Source organism: Bison bison, unplaced genomic scaffold (genome assembly GCF_000754665.1).
Source record: "Bison bison bison isolate TAMUID 2011002044 unplaced genomic scaffold, Bison_UMD1.0 scf7180017864260, whole genome shotgun sequence".
Lineage (NCBI taxonomy): Eukaryota > Metazoa > Chordata > Mammalia > Artiodactyla > Bovidae > Bison > Bison bison.
In genome coordinates this window covers 1285176-1300912 of record NW_011494832.1, presented here as the reverse complement: position 1 = coordinate 1300912, position 15737 = coordinate 1285176, and the positions used below count along the sequence as shown (strand labels likewise).

General features: G+C 37.2%; 1 protein-coding gene across 4 annotated transcripts in view; it reads right to left on the bottom strand.

The window, feature by feature from the left end:
• The window catches only part of PHTF2 (putative homeodomain transcription factor 2), a 150920-nt gene extending 149231 nt beyond the window's left edge, over positions 1-1689 (bottom strand). For 3 of the 4 annotated variants that reach the window (XM_010848099.1, XM_010848098.1, XM_010848100.1), the window contains exon 1: positions 1417-1689. In XM_010848099.1, coding sequence (XP_010846401.1) covers positions 1417-1461 — 45 coding nt within the window. In that variant the 5' untranslated portion in view covers positions 1462-1689. The remainder of the gene's footprint in view (positions 1-1416) is intronic. The other variant, XM_010848101.1, reaches the window with a different exon arrangement.
• Between the last annotated feature and the right edge of the window lie 14048 nt (positions 1690-15737).

Below are 15737 nucleotides of genomic sequence, written 5' to 3'. Positions count from 1 at the left end.
TTCCTCTGGAGAATTTTTTGATTGCACATATCCAAAGCTTTTGGAGAAGGAAATGGCAATCCATTTTCCAGTGTTCTTGCCTGGAGAGTTCCATTGAACAGAGGAGCCTGGTGGGCTGTGGTCCATGGGGTCGCAAAGAGTCGGACACAACTGAGCGACTAAGACACATCCAAAGCTGTTAGACCCTCAGGTAAGAAGGGTGCTACTGTGCTTACTGAATGTGAATATAATATTTCAAACTCTCTGATCTTAAAAGAGGTCAGTTAAGCTAATACATTCTATAAATGATCTTTAGTGAAGTTTGAAATGTTTGCACATAAAAAGTCGGATAAAATTTTTGATAAGCATTTCTCTCATAAGTAGAAATTAACAGAAAAGCTTTCAAAGATCTATCTGCAAAAACAATTAGTTTTATTTAATTCAGCTTTCTTTAAGTATATTGGAAATTTAGAAGTAACTTTAACACTAAAATAGAAACATAAAAGACTGAATAGTGTATCAACACCAATACTTCAACTCACTACTTCATAAGAAAAATGTGATACTGAATTATCTGTGGTATGTTCTACCCAGAAAGAAATAACATATTCAAAGACAGACTGTATTCTTAGGTTTGTCTAATCTTTAAAGTGTGCTAATTACCATTTATTTACTACTAAATTTTAAAATTGCCTGATTTTCCCATACAAAGGAAAAGCTTTAAATACCTAATTATCCTTTGTTAATAGGGACCTAATGAATAAGGCATAAAAATGTTTTAAATGTGAAAACAAACATAATTCACTACAGAAGTTAAAAATCTAAGATACCACATATAACAACAATACATTTTAAAGAGTATAAACAACACTCTTCAGGAGTAAACAGGAGTATCTTCAAAAAAAAAAAAAGGTACTGGAACTTATACTTTATAAAGGAAACATTAAATTGGTAAAGCTTATTTTGAAACACATAGGATGACAGAGCTAGTTAAGTAGTTATGGCAACTATTCCTAAAATGTCAAAATAAACATTTTAGTATTTCAGTTTGGAAAATACAGTCTCCAAAGGTTTATTTTACTGAAAAGATTCAGCTGTTGAATTGTAGCTTACAAGAAAGAGATTAAAACTATAGTTACCCCTGTAAAATAGTTATAAAATTATAACAGCTCTGTTAACCTACCTCTTCTCAAAAGAAATTAATGCAAGAAAAAATGTAATGCTTTCATAAAATGTGAACTGGAATCCTGGAAATGTGGTTTATAACTGAAAATAATCTAGATATTCTGACAATGTGGAGTAAAAACTAGAGAAAAATATTTTTAGTCATCACCTTTCTTATTTTCGGTAATATCTGACACAAATTCATCAAATTTTAAAAATATGCATTTTAAAATAAAAATATTTAAAAAGTAAAAGCTCTGGTTGTCAACTTACCTTCTTTTGATACCACACAATAGCATCTGTGACTTTGGACGCCATTTATCCCACTGAAATCACACATTCGTCATTTTAGGCTGTGCAAGAGAGAGAAAAACAAAGGACTTCTTGACTTCCACCTTCTAAAAGGAGACTGAACAACATGCATACATAGCACTCTGGTTACTTGCAGAGCAAGGGGTGTATGACTATACTTAAATTACACCCTTCCTCATTACTATTTTAGCAACAGGTTCTCTTAGGTAAACAAAAAATCAGTTGCCATAATAAAAGAAGGATCTTTCTACATGAATAGAACATTTAAAATTTCTTATAAAATAGTTGATTTTTTAAATAAGTCATTAAATAAATTTCAGAATTTTCCAAGTATACAAGACATTTTTCATTTATAAATTCACATATGATAGGAATCAATCCATTCACTCAGTAACAAATCAGTTAGTTGTATTTTAGCTTCTATCTAGCAACTAGCATCAATTACTGCTGCTAATGGATAGCTTGACAGAGATGCCAAAATTTATAATCACATTTAATTTTCCCTGATACTTGGTAACACAAAGTTGAACTGAGATCAAATAGCTGGAGAAACCTAATCAATGTATGTTAAATACTAAGTGAATATTAGAGTTAATTACACAGGAATAACTAATATTAAGGGCTTTTCAGGTATCAGTTTGCTAGTATTTAAAAATTCATCACAGACAATTTTATAAGCATCTTCTGGATACTAAACTTAATGGTTCCTTACCCCTAGAGAAAATTAATTCCAGACTGATTCCAGTAACCTCTGAAATAGTTTTCTAGTTTTTAATACCACACTGGCACAGGAGGGTACCTCTGGCAGGTGTTAAGGATGAGCCTAAACAGGTTCAAATGCAGATACTGACCCCAGATTTCATTTTTCAAATTGGGATCATCCACGGCCAAACAGGATCTCAAGGAAATTCTGAGAGTCGAGAGCACCCTCCTCAGCCAATCCTGGCACATGCAGATTTGCAAGGGCCAAGTTCACCCAGAGGAAACAAAATACCAGAGGTTTTTATACTCCATTTTTAGGAGCGCATAATGATTCAAATATAATGACAATAATTACCGGCAAGTTCAAATAGATCAACTTGTAAAATTTAAGGCAGAATTTACTTACTGCCTGTATTTTTTTTAAACTTTTACTGAAATATAGTTGATTTACGACGTGATCGCCTATATTTATGATAGTGTTAGAGACCAAATTACTTATTACCTTTCCTAAGATACTGATTGTAACTTTAATTGATCAAATTCAAGTAAACCATGTTGTGAAAACCAAATAAATTCCCACATATCATGAAAAGAGGAGCAGAGAGTCAAAAGACAAGGATTCAAATGGCTCCACGAGCTAATATGTAATATTGAAGAGGTCATTCACCTCTATGACCTAGTTTCTTATATTTATAAAATAGGAACAACTGTACCAATCTATCCTCTATAAGATTCTTGTGACTAATAAATAATACAGTAACATAAAATGCTTTCCAATGTCTAATACATATAGATGCTCAATTATAATTATATTATTAATTTTATATTTTAAAGTTCCCCAATTCAGTAACTAGGGAGTATCAATAGTTCATTTTTTTTAAACATGGCAATCAGTTTAAAGAAGGAAAACAAAGTTCAATCACTTTCTATTGACATTTAAAAGAAAATTCTTGCCTGGGAAATCCCATGGACAGAGAAGCCTGGCAGGCTATAAGTCCATTGGGTTCCAAACCAGTCAGACACAACTGAGCAACTAAGCACCACCACCACCTAATTATCTTAAGAGTGCAATGTCAATTCTCAACTATATACACACCAATTATTTAGAGACTTCAAAGTCCACATCCTCTGAACTTCCTCAGTCAAGTGTGACTACCTTCATTTCTCTTACCAAGGTTTTGGGAGGAACCTTGTCCTTACTAACTTAAAAATCTCCCTTTTGTTTTTTCCTGGAGGCCTCTGGGAATATTTCATTAATTGTAACCACATTTTGTCCTAGAGGTTTTCCCTTGATTCTGTCAGTAGACTATTAATTAACATTACACAGTCATTGTAACTGTTAAGACATGTGTATGTCCAAACTGGTTTAACTCTCCTTTTCCCCGGCTTCTGTCCCCACCTTACCAAATGCAAATCACAAAAAATTCTACAAAAAGTATGACAATATCAATTTTTCACTTTACTGTCCTTTAATCTCACCCAATCTTTACTGATGAAAATTCCACATTATCTACCAAAGTAAAAATCCTTTTTCCTAATGTCCCAAGGTGTAAATAACAGGCATTTCATATACAAAATGTAAAAGAATTTTTTATTCAATCTACTAAATATGAGATATTTAATACATTTGAAGAATATTTAAATTGTCACATAATAATAGTTTTTTTTGTTTTTTTTTTTAAAGAAAAATGCTTCAATGCAAGTTAGGAAAACAGTACCTGGTTCAAATAAAATTTTGTGAAAAGCATTTTTTAATATGCTTTGGTTTATACCACACTATCCTTGGAAATAAATTTCAAAAATCAACTATAACATTTCACTAGGTATATAAAATGTTCTAAATATTTTAATTATATTCATATGGACCTACAGAAATAAACTTTCAATTTTGTTTAAAAAAAAAACAAACGAAACACAACCCTTCTTCATGTAAAGGTAAGTTTTGCTCCGCAAACTCATTTAACAGTTTCTCCACTGTGTCAACAACCTTTCAGTGACACTGAGTGGCTCATATCTATTTTTAAAACAGGTTTTACAGCATGCTAAGATGCATTCCTGAATCAGACATCTGACAAAGCATAAAGACACATTTAAATCAACAAACGATTTCATTAATAATGAAGATTGTTTATAAAGCTTTTCCAACTACTTTGATTCTGACTGTCCAGGAAGAGATCTCTTTTATCATGATAGTTCATGATAAATAACTTTATATGCTAAATTACAACACTAAGTTTAATTTACAGAAAAAAAGTAGAACATTATACTTATTGAGTACCTTAAACACAGGATTCTAAGAGGATTTTAATTTCTGATCAAATGACCTGATAGAAGTAATGTATTAAGATATAAAAATAATCCAATTGTGAAAATAGAGCTAACCATAGGCATAACATTCAAATATTGCCACAGGCAGTTACCCTGAGCTAATTCTCTCCTTGAAGCTGCTTTAGTCACCATACCTTGTCAAAGCATCTTTACTGTCAAAGCATCTTTAGTATCTCAAAGTTATGACCAACCTAGACAGCTTATTAAAAATCGGAGACATTACTTTGCCAACAAAGGTCCGTCTAGTCAAAGCTATGGTTTTTCCAGTAGTCATGTATGGATGTGAGAGTAGGACTATAAAGAAAGCTGAGAGCTGAAGGATTGATGCTTTTGAACTGTGGTGTTGGAGAAGACTCTTGAGAGTTCCTTGGACTGCAAGGAGATCCAACCAGTCCATCCTAAAGGAAATCACTCCTGAATATTCATTGGAAGGACTGATGCTAAAGCTGCAACTCCAATACTTTGGCCACCTGATGCGAAGAACTGACTCATCTGAAAAGACCCTGATGCTGGGAAAGACTGAAGGCGGGAGGAGAAGGGGACAAGAGAGGATGAGATGATTGGATGGCATCACTGAATCAATGGACATGAGTCTGGGTGGACTCCAGGAGTCGGTGATGGACAGGGAGGTCTGGCGTGCTGCAGCCCATGGGGTCGCAGAGTCAGATACAACTGTGCGACTCAACTGAACCGATGTAAAAGTCTACACAAATGCTTTAATAATGTAATCCTTTACTAACACACCACAAAATATTAATATTATCTAAATCAATGATACATATTTGGGTCCTCATTGTTATGCTATTCAACAACCTAGCATCACTCCCCACGGCACTTAGAACTGCATTTAGACCCTCTAAAATCGCACACTACCCTACTTACCCAGCATTACTGCTCACCATCTTCTCACACATCTGTTTCAATCGTACCATACTTCTTCCACTTTCTACCTCTCTGCCAAAATTAACACTTCTTCTCTTTCCAAACAAAGAAGATTTCAAGAAGGCCTTCTAAATTCCTCTTTCTCTAAAAGTTTCTCCCAAATTCCTCCATTTTAAATATTTCTCATCCTGTTCTGTATTCCCGTCACACTTAATATGTTCTGTTTGTACAGACTTTTGTATACTTGTCTGTACACGCCTCTACCACTATCTGCAGTTTTGGCTTTTTTAAATATTTATTTATTAGTCTATGCCTGGTCTTAGTTGTGGCATGCAGGATCTTTAGTAGTGGCATGTGGGATTTAGTTCCCTGACCAGGGATCAAACCCAGGCCCCTTGCTTTGGGAACATGGAGTCTTAGCCACTGGACCACCAGGGAAGTCCCTGTGTGGTCCAATGTGTTTATTACCTCTGAACTCTCCCATACCTTTTTATATATAATAAACACAAATGTTTACAAATCAGAATAAACAGATGCCAACCAAAGTACCGTCACAGATGAATGAATTTAAGGGCCTACTGACTTAAGAAAAAAAAAAAAAAAGGGAACAACATAAGAGTTGTCAGTTAAGTTTTATTTGGGTAAAATGAGGACTACAACCTGAAAGACAGCCTTTCAGGTAGCTCTGAAGAGGCAGGGGCAAGGTTGGCATGTATGCGACTTTAGTGAAGGGGGATATGAGTAGTCAGTCACACATTTTGGCAGAAGGTTGCTGCTGGTCACAAGAAGGCTGTTGCTAGTCACAAGGAGCAGATGTCTCCATTAATGATTTTTTCCAGATGTGAGAATATACAAGAAATTGGGCTCATAAAATCTTCTCCAAGTATCTAACTATCTGAAGGCCTGTACTGCCAGTTTTTCCAAGAGCACAGAGTGCCTCATTCCAGATTCCCGCCCTGAATTCCTCTCAGGGTGTGTTGAAGGTCAGTGGCTAACAACTTCATTCTTGTAGTGTCAGACGCGAGGGACAATTTTTAGTAGACAGGCCAAAATTAAAAACTCTACCTGTCAAACTCCTGCACTACCTCAACATGCATATAAACAAAGAAACACTTTTCCTAATAGTAAAAGGTACAAAACTATAGTGAAGTATAATTAATACAGTTGGTTTATTAGCTGACATTTCAACCAACAAATATATAATGATTTGCAAACCTATGAAGTACAATGCTATAGTTAAATATAACTCAGCTGCATCCTCCAAGGCTAAAATAAGTAATTTTTAGACTTCAGAAACTAGGAACAAGGCAGTTTTCTCTTTAAAAAAACAAACACTAATGCACAAACCAAATTTTTTCATACTGATACTGAACTTAGGAAAAAGTGAAATTCTGGGAGAAGGAATGTGGTATGGACAGAAGGAAAACTTCTACTAGTTTCAGGGTGGCTGTGTTCTAATCATATGACCTACAGATTGCTCCAGTTTCTTGAAAGCTTACAAAATAATTCATCTGGAACAGACTTTATTTCATGGAAATGTTGTGAAGAATAAACATCACAAACTATATGTTTAAAATTGTTTTCAATCTTAGGATAGGAAAAACAAATGCAAAAAGAGGTCTAAAAGGTACACACTTTCTGTTATGCTGCTGCTGCTGCTAAGTCGCGTCCGACTCTGTGCGACCCCATAGACGGCAGCCCACCAGGCCCCGCCGTCCCTGGGATTCTCCAGGCAAGAACGCTGGAGTGGGTTGCCATTTCCTTCTCCAATGCATGAAAGTGAAAAGGGAAAGTGAAGTCGCTCAGTCATGTCTGACTCTTAGCGACCCCATGGACTGCAGCCTACCAGGCTCTTCCATCCATGGAATTTTCCAGGCAAGAGTACTGGAGTTGGGTGCCACTGCCTTCTCCGACTTTCTGTTACACCAGTTCATAAAAGGAGTATTTGGCATTTTTATTTTCCTTCATGGAAACACCACATAGTCCACGTATTGGGGGCTAGCGGATAACACCTAAGTTAAGAAAAATTACAATCTTTTCCAGCAAATCTGGAAGACCCAACAGTGGCCACAGGACAGGAAAAAGTCAATCTTCATCCCAGTTCCCAAGAAGGGCAGTACCAAAGAATGCTCAAACCATCAGACAGTTGCACTCATCTCCCACGCTAATAAAGTCATGCTTAAAATCTTGCATGCTAGGCTTCAGCATTACAAGAAACAAGAACTTCCAAACGACCAAGTTGGGTTTAGAAAAGGCAGAGGAACCAGAGATCAAATCAAATTGCCAACATTCGCTAAATCATAGAGAAAGCAAGGGAATTTCAGAAAACCATCTACCTCTGTTTGATCAATTACACTAAAGCCTTTGACTGTGTTAATCTTAACAAACTGCAGAAAGCTCTTAAAGAGATGGGAATACCAGACCACCTTACCTAACTCTAAGAAACCTGTATGTGGGTCAAGGAGCAACAGTTAGAACCCTGTATGGAACAACTAACTGGTTCAGGATTGAGAAAGGAATACGACAGGGTTGTCTGCCTGTCACCCTGTTTATTTAACTTACACGCTGAGTACATCTTGAGAAAGGTCAGTTTGGATGAGTTACAAGCTGGAATCAAAATAGGTGGGAGAAACAACAACCACCTCAGATATGGGGATGATACCATTCTAGGTAAAAAGCAAAGAGGAACTAAAGAACCTCTTGGTGAGGGTGAAGGAGGAGAGTGGAAAAGCTGGCTTAAAACTCAACATTCAACAAACTAAGATCATAGCATCCACCCCATTACTTCATGGCAAACAGAAAACGAAAAGGCAGAAGCAGTGACAGATTTCCTATTCTTAGGCTTCAAAATTACTGCAGATGGTGATTCATGAAATCAGAAGACAATTGCTTCTTGGTAGTAAAGCTATGACAAACCTAGACAGTGTGTTGAAAAGCAAAGACACCACTTTGCTGACAAAAGTCCATATAGTCAAAAAAAAAAAAAGTCCATATAGTCAAGGCTATGGTCTTTCCAGTGGCCACATATAGCTGTAAGACCTGGACCATAAAGAAGGAAGGCAGAGCGCCAAAGAATTGATGCCTTCAAACTGTGGTGCTGGAGAAGACTCCTGAGAGTTCCTTGGATAGCAAGGAGATCAAATCAGTCAATCTTAAAGGAAATCAACCCTGAATACTCACTGGAAGGACTGATGCTGATGCTGAAGCTGAAACTCCAGTATTTTGGTCACCTGATGTGAACAGCCAACTCATTGGAAAAGTCCCTGATGCTGGGAAAGACTGAGGGCAGAAGGAGAAGAGGACCTCCAAGGATGAGATGGCTGGATGGCATCACTGATGCAATGAACGTGAACTTGGGGCAAACTCTGGGAGATGGTGAGTGACAGGGAGGCCTGGCATGCTGCAGTTCTTGAGGTCACAAAAAGTCAGACAAAACTGGGCTACTGAACAACAACTTCTCTCTAAATCTATATTTACAAAAATATGTTGCACTATTGTGAAATCTAAGAGAATCCCTAGAGATATAATCTTAATACCCAGAATACTCTCTGTAGAACTTTCTGATGTGTACAACCAACCCACCCTGTATGTCCTTTAAAGTAGCTTCTTAACTTTAGCACATACCTATGAAATCTCTACTGATAGCATTCCTTTGGGCTTTTTTTTTTTTAAAATACTTAGGAGGTCCTTTGAATACTCTTTTATATTTTTATCCAGTGTACTGGGTAAGTGATTCTCATTTTTAACTGTTGTGCCACTTGGAGAAGTCAACAATGAAATACGATCTAAACAGTTTAACTTCCTCATTTACTCACAAGAAATTTTTTTTACATCAACTGTTCAGACTCCACTCAAATATGAATATACTATTAGAGGTGTCTACTAAAAATATTAACTAAGTTAGTGTTCCAGGTACTCCATTATCAAAATGATAATGCATGAAATGATAATCCAATGTTTTAAGGATTTAATAGAACTTAAAAAAGTATTTAGAGATCAAAAATTACTCACTAAAAATACCATGAATAAAATATGAAAAACACTACTTGAGAGATGTTTCAGCCAGAATCTGACTGACTAAACACTAATATTGCACTGTTGCAGGAACTAAGGACATAAGAGTAAACAAAAACCAAGGTCCCTGCCATGAAACAAATTACCACGCAAAGAGAGAAGATAAATTAACAGCAGGACAAGATAAATTAACATCAAGATAATTTTGTGTTGAGGCGGTACTATGAAGGAAATAAGCAGGGAGATATAGTTGGGACGGAGTGCAGCACTTTTGGAAAAGATGGCTAAAGAAGTCCCCTCTGAGATGACATGTTAATTGAGATCTGAAGGATGAGGACAGCCAGGCTAAGAACCAAGGGAGACATCCTGAGCAGAGGGAACAGTAGGAAGCACAAAGACCCTGAGCTAAGAATGAGCTTAGAATTTTTAAGCAGAAAGGAGGCCTGTGTGACACAAGTACAATGGACACAGATGACAGTGGCTCTGTGAAACATGAAAGGGAGATAAAAGCCTTTTCACAGGGTCTCAGATATCACAGCAAATAACTTTATTATAAAGATAGGAAGCCACTGAAGTGATTTCAGCAAAGCAGTGATAATCTAACTTGCAAAGACCACTCTGAGAGCTGTGAAGAGAAAGGACTGGACTGAAGAACTCAGAGTGCAAACAGCAAGGCTAGTTAAGAAAGTCAATCTCACACAGAAGCTGACAGTATGCTGGGCTCAGAGGGAAGCAGCAGAGATGGCAATTGGTGTGCAGTTTTTAATTTTATTTACAGGTAAAATCAACAAGATCTCGGAACGGACTAGTTTGGGGCAGAATGGAGGAGAGGATAGGGAGAGAAATCTAAATTTTTGGTGTGAACCATTTTTCTGAGATGGACTTCCATTTAAAAAAAAAAAAAGGTTTATGAGAGTAATACAAAAAATTTGATTCAGGCTTGTTAAGGGGACATTACCTACTAGACAGAAAAATAAAGATGTCCAATAAGGAGTTGGATCCTTGAGTCTGAGCTTAAGATAAAGATGAGGGATAGAAATATGGGTATAAAAGTCACGAATACACAGCCAACATTTAAAATCAGTGTGTAGGGGGGCAGGTCTTCACTGGTGGCTCAGTGGTAAAGAATCCACCTGCCAATACAAGAGACATGGGTTCAATCCCTGGTCCAGGAAGATCCCACATGCCACAAGGCAACTAAGCCCATGCTCCACAAACTACTGAGCAGAGGTGCCCTAGAGCCTGGGCTCCACAGGAAGAGAAGCGACTGCAACGAGAACCATGCACCACAACTGAAGAGTAGCCCTGCTCACCCCAACAGGAGGAAGGCCCATGCAGCAGCAAAGACCCAGTGCAACCAAAAGTAAAGTGGCAATAAAAAAGAATGCAAAAAATAAAAAGATCCACCTGATGAAAAAACATCCCACCTTGCCAAAGCACTTACACCAGTTTGACTGTGGTGGCTAAAAGACATTTAAGGGGAGCTTTTCAACATTAAGGCAGTGTGATACCATGCTTGATTTTCTTTTTCTTTTGGGCCAGGGAATGAAGAACAGTGCTCCATCACCTCCTTTTTCACATTTTTCATTTTCCGTTTTTTTTTTTTTCTGTTGAAGATTAACCCTAATTATCATGTCTGACAAATATGTGTGTATGATTTAAGCACTTTGTACATTTTACAGGATGATGGTGACTTAATGAGTGTTTAGGTAGAGCACTCTTTCCTTCTCTTTCCACATTTTAGCTCCATGTATTTCCACATTCTCTCTCATTCTCGTTTTCTCAGTGTGTACTTTTCATACCTTAATATGCCCTCTAACCGTAGCACTACATGTTTTAATCATTGGCAGTGATTAAAATAAGCATAGGTGAAAAGTCTTTGATTATTGTGTAGAAGATGGCTATGAATCATGAAAAGGATTAGAAAGTTTAATAGTGTAGTGTACAGCTTATGGTTAATTTTTTAAATCTCAATTTAAAACATTATTGGATTTTTTAAAATTACAGTCCTCTGACAGCTGGATTGATTGGTGTTTCATCTCCTGTCATCCTTTGGTTTTCTTTGCCCACTGATTTCACAAAGATATAGACAGCAGGTAGTAAGTCCCTAGGAAAGTTTATTGATGAAACACTACTGCAAATAACAGTTGTCTCTGAAATATTTCATAGATTGATTAGAAAAAACAGATATTTAATAAAAGAAATTATACATTTGTTGGTAAAAAAAAAAAAAAGAAGCTTTAGCAATATTGGGGGGGGGGAACTCAGATGTAGGCTACACAGGTTTAGGTCAAAACTAAGCAAAATTTAACACCTGTGCCTTTCAGAGATGATGTCAATAAAATCATGTGACTGCCATATCAACTAAGAAGATTATAATTAGAGAAGGAAAGGGTTCAGCCTCAAGTCTACTACTATTCAGAGAAGCAAAAAAAGAGGGGCCAAGAGAGGAGGGTCTTTTACATAAGAGTAGGCTGCTAAGAGATCACTGGATTAAACAAACAGAAGTTAGAATTAATTGGTAGGAGCAATTCAAATGGAGTGGAAGAGAGAAGTCAAGGTCAAATGAGAAGAAATGGTTGATAAAGAAGAGAATGTTTCAAAAAAATAAAAATCACCAGCGACTGCTAGTTGACTCTCATTATTCTACCTTCCTCTTCCTTTTGCAAAATTCTGCTGAGCACATTGTTGCCCAAGATAAAGACCTTTCCTAAGCCAGGTGTGCCTATGACTATGTTCTGGTCCAGACACAAGAGGTGTTAGGCACAACTTCCAAGTTAAGCCCCTTAAAGAAAGCTCAGTTGGAGAAAGCCCTTTGTTCTTTTCCCCCTTTCTATTTCCTGCTCCTTGGAATGCTGTTCTCATGGCCAAAGTTACATCAGGCACCATGGATAGTGACCTTGAGACAGAAGGTAGGTATATTCATAGACAGGAAGGAACATAAGTTGCCTGGTGAAACCACCATACCAATTCTGGACTGCCTACCTCCAAACTTTTTGTATCCAAGATTATAAATCCTTACAGCTTTAGCAACTGTTATTAGCAGCCAAACCAAATCTAATACTTTTGTATATAATACTTTTGATAACACAATAATTTTTTTTTTTTTTGCCATCAAAACTTCATAAATGTTGTTGGCTTGTCTTTTGGAACTGTATGTATATAACTGAGAAGTTTAAAGTCAGCTAGATACCTGCCTCCCACTTGCCCATGTTAGGCAGATTTTCATTTTGGCCAGGATTCCAAAATAATTCTCTGCTTATTTCTGAAGTTAAGAACTACCAGGGTGTAGTCAGTTTTTCATCGTTTCATGAAATTTTTCCTGCTGTTTAGAGTCTTTCAGCCTGCAAGTGTTACTTTTAATCTCATACTTTTTTTTTTTTCCTTTTTTTTCCTTAAATCTTTTTCTGTTCCGTTTGTTGGAGTTTCTATTTTGGGAATACAAGTTATGCTAATGTAGGATAGTCATATTGTTTTTTTCATCGTCTTTTTTTTTCCTGTTGTGTATTTGTAGAGTTGCCATGTCATTAAAAATAAAATCTTGATTATGTTTAACATGGGGAGTGCTACACTGAAGCTCATCCAATAGGTTCTCTTTGACAATTTCAACATCCTTCTTACCAGAACCACTTTTATTTCTGTACATACATGTGCCTGCACACAGTACACACAAACTTCAGTTTGAGAACTGGATAGTACTGTTTTAACCTTTTTTTCTATAATCCATCAATGGTCAGGAAAAGTCTGAACTAGAACAGCCACTGCTGAAAAGTCATTTAGTATCCTCTACATATCCTCTACCAGGATCCATGTCCCCATCAGGGGACTATCCTATCTCTCTTCTTGGGTTTTGGTTCTTCTCCTTAACCAGAGTACATTTCAGAAAGTCAATGGTCCTTGACAGTGTGAGGCTCAGAAATAGTATGTGAGGGTCTTAAGGGATTTTTTGTTGACTTTTTGCTCCCTACTCATCCCTTAGATCTGCCTCCCTGAAGAGAATTAGTGAGAATACTTCATGTTTTATAGACCTCATCTTTCCTTAGTCTGGCTTCTTGGATATGGGGCTGGAATTATAAATCTTGACAGATACATCTAGTATTTTCTCCTTCTTTTCTGGTCTCTACTGAAGTATTTGGCATAAGGTTGCACATACCTCTTTTTCCAGATTCTATTCCATTTTTTTTGCCCTCTCCTCTCCCCCTACCCACTTTTTCCTATTTTCATTTGGTTTCAGTGAAGTAAAATTATGTGATTCTATAGTCAAAGCTATGGTTTTTCCAGTAGTCAGGTATGGATATGAGAGTTGGACCATACAGAAAGCTGAGCACAGAAGAATTTATGCTTTTGAACTGTGGTGTTGGAGAAGACTCTTGATAATCCCTTGTTCAGCAAGGAGATCAAATCAGTCCATCCTAAAGGAAATCAGTCCTGAATATTCACTGGAAGGACTGATGCTGAAGCTTAAGCTCCACTATGTGGCCACCTGATGCGAAGACCTGACTCAATGGAAAAGACCCTGATGCTGGGAAAGCCTGAAGGCAGGAGGAGAAGGGGACAACAGAGGACAAGATGGTTGGATGGCATCACCAACTCAAAGGACATGGGTTTGAGCAAGCTCCAGGAGTTGGTGATGGTCAGGGAAGCCTGGTGTGCTGCAGGCCATGGGGTCCCAAAGAGTCAGACACAACTGAGCAACTGAACTGAACTGACTGAACTTCATTTTTACTCACAAATCCCTAAATTTACTTTTTAGTACTTATTTTTTTACGTACTAATGACAATCTTCTAAGTTAATGACTCAACTGAAAAGCAAAATTTAAATATTCTAAAATAGGATGCTAAACTAACAACAGCTGCAATTTTACTTCTGTTATTTCTAACAGAGGGAAGTAAAGGGAAGACATTCAGTTTCAATTCTTTTCATAAAATCAAGATACTAAACAGAAAATACAGGACCAAGCTTAAGCTTTTCTGTGAATCTGCGACAACTACCTCCAGGGAAAAACAAAGCTAAAATGCCTTTTCCCTCCTAATCTACTATTCATTTACTATCTACTTCACTCAATACTCGGAAAAGGCAATGGCACCCCACTCCAGTACTCTTGCCTGGAGAATCCCATGGACAGAGGAGCCTGGTAGGCTGCAGTCCATGGGGTCACTAAGAGTTGGACATGACTGAATGACTTCACTTTCACCTTTCACTTTCATGCACTGGAGAAGGAAATGGCAACCCACTTCAGTGTTCTTGCCTGGAGAATCCCAGGGACAGGGGAGCCTGGTGGGCTGCCGTCTATGGGGTCGCACAGAGTTGGACACGACTGAAGCGACTTAGCAGCAGCAGCCACTCAATACTTAAGCAAGGAACCCTAGAATCTTTGTCTCCTTCCCTTTCCCACCACCACCAATTCTATTCCTGACACATGGGAACCATTCAATAAATATAAAGGAATAAATTAATATAGTCTATCTGTCACATGGGCAAAACATCTCTTATATAACCTGCCCCTGGCCCCACTACCACATGCCTAGTGCAAGCTCTATCATCTGTCACCAGGACTACTCTAACAGTCTCTTATTACTTCTTCACTTTCACCATTTATCTGTCTAAAATACTGACTTTATGTTTCTCTTCTTCTTAAAAAATCTCTATTAATTTCTTATTACCTAACAAAAGAGTTGTATCAGCATAGTATACAAAAGACTCTTCCTTTACAACCTGATCACAAATTCATTGTTTTTATAACCAGCAGCATCCATCATCTCTACCTTCTTCCACACACTACCCACTCCAATCTGCCATCCAAACATACCTTACAGTCAAGCCATATGGATTATCAAATATATTTTTATGCTTGCCTTCTAGTCCTGGTGGTAATTTCTCATTCTAAAATGACTTTTTCCTTGTTTTGACCTATTTGACAAGTTACTTTGGAACTCTTCTAGGACCAGATCATCACAGGAAATTAAATGATGAATATATAAACAAAGGAGAATATATAAACAATGATGTTTCAATGACTTAATGAAGAACAACTTAAGATTTAAATATTTGAAACTACCAGGGGAAAGAATGATGGAACTTCTTGGGGTTCCAGTGGTTAAGACTCCATGCTTCCAGTGCAGAGGACGTGAGTCTGATTCCTAGTCTGTGAACTAGGATTCCACATGCCACCCAGCACAGCCAAAAAAAAGCCAAAAAAAAAAAACCAAAAGAAACAAAAAGAGTGGACGAAACAGAAGCATCTAACAACTCCACTCCCTTATAATAAGTAACTGAAACTACAGCAAAAGCATACATATGTAAGGAATGAACTTGGAATTAGTTTTAAGAAAGTAGATGCAGAATTAATGGTGAA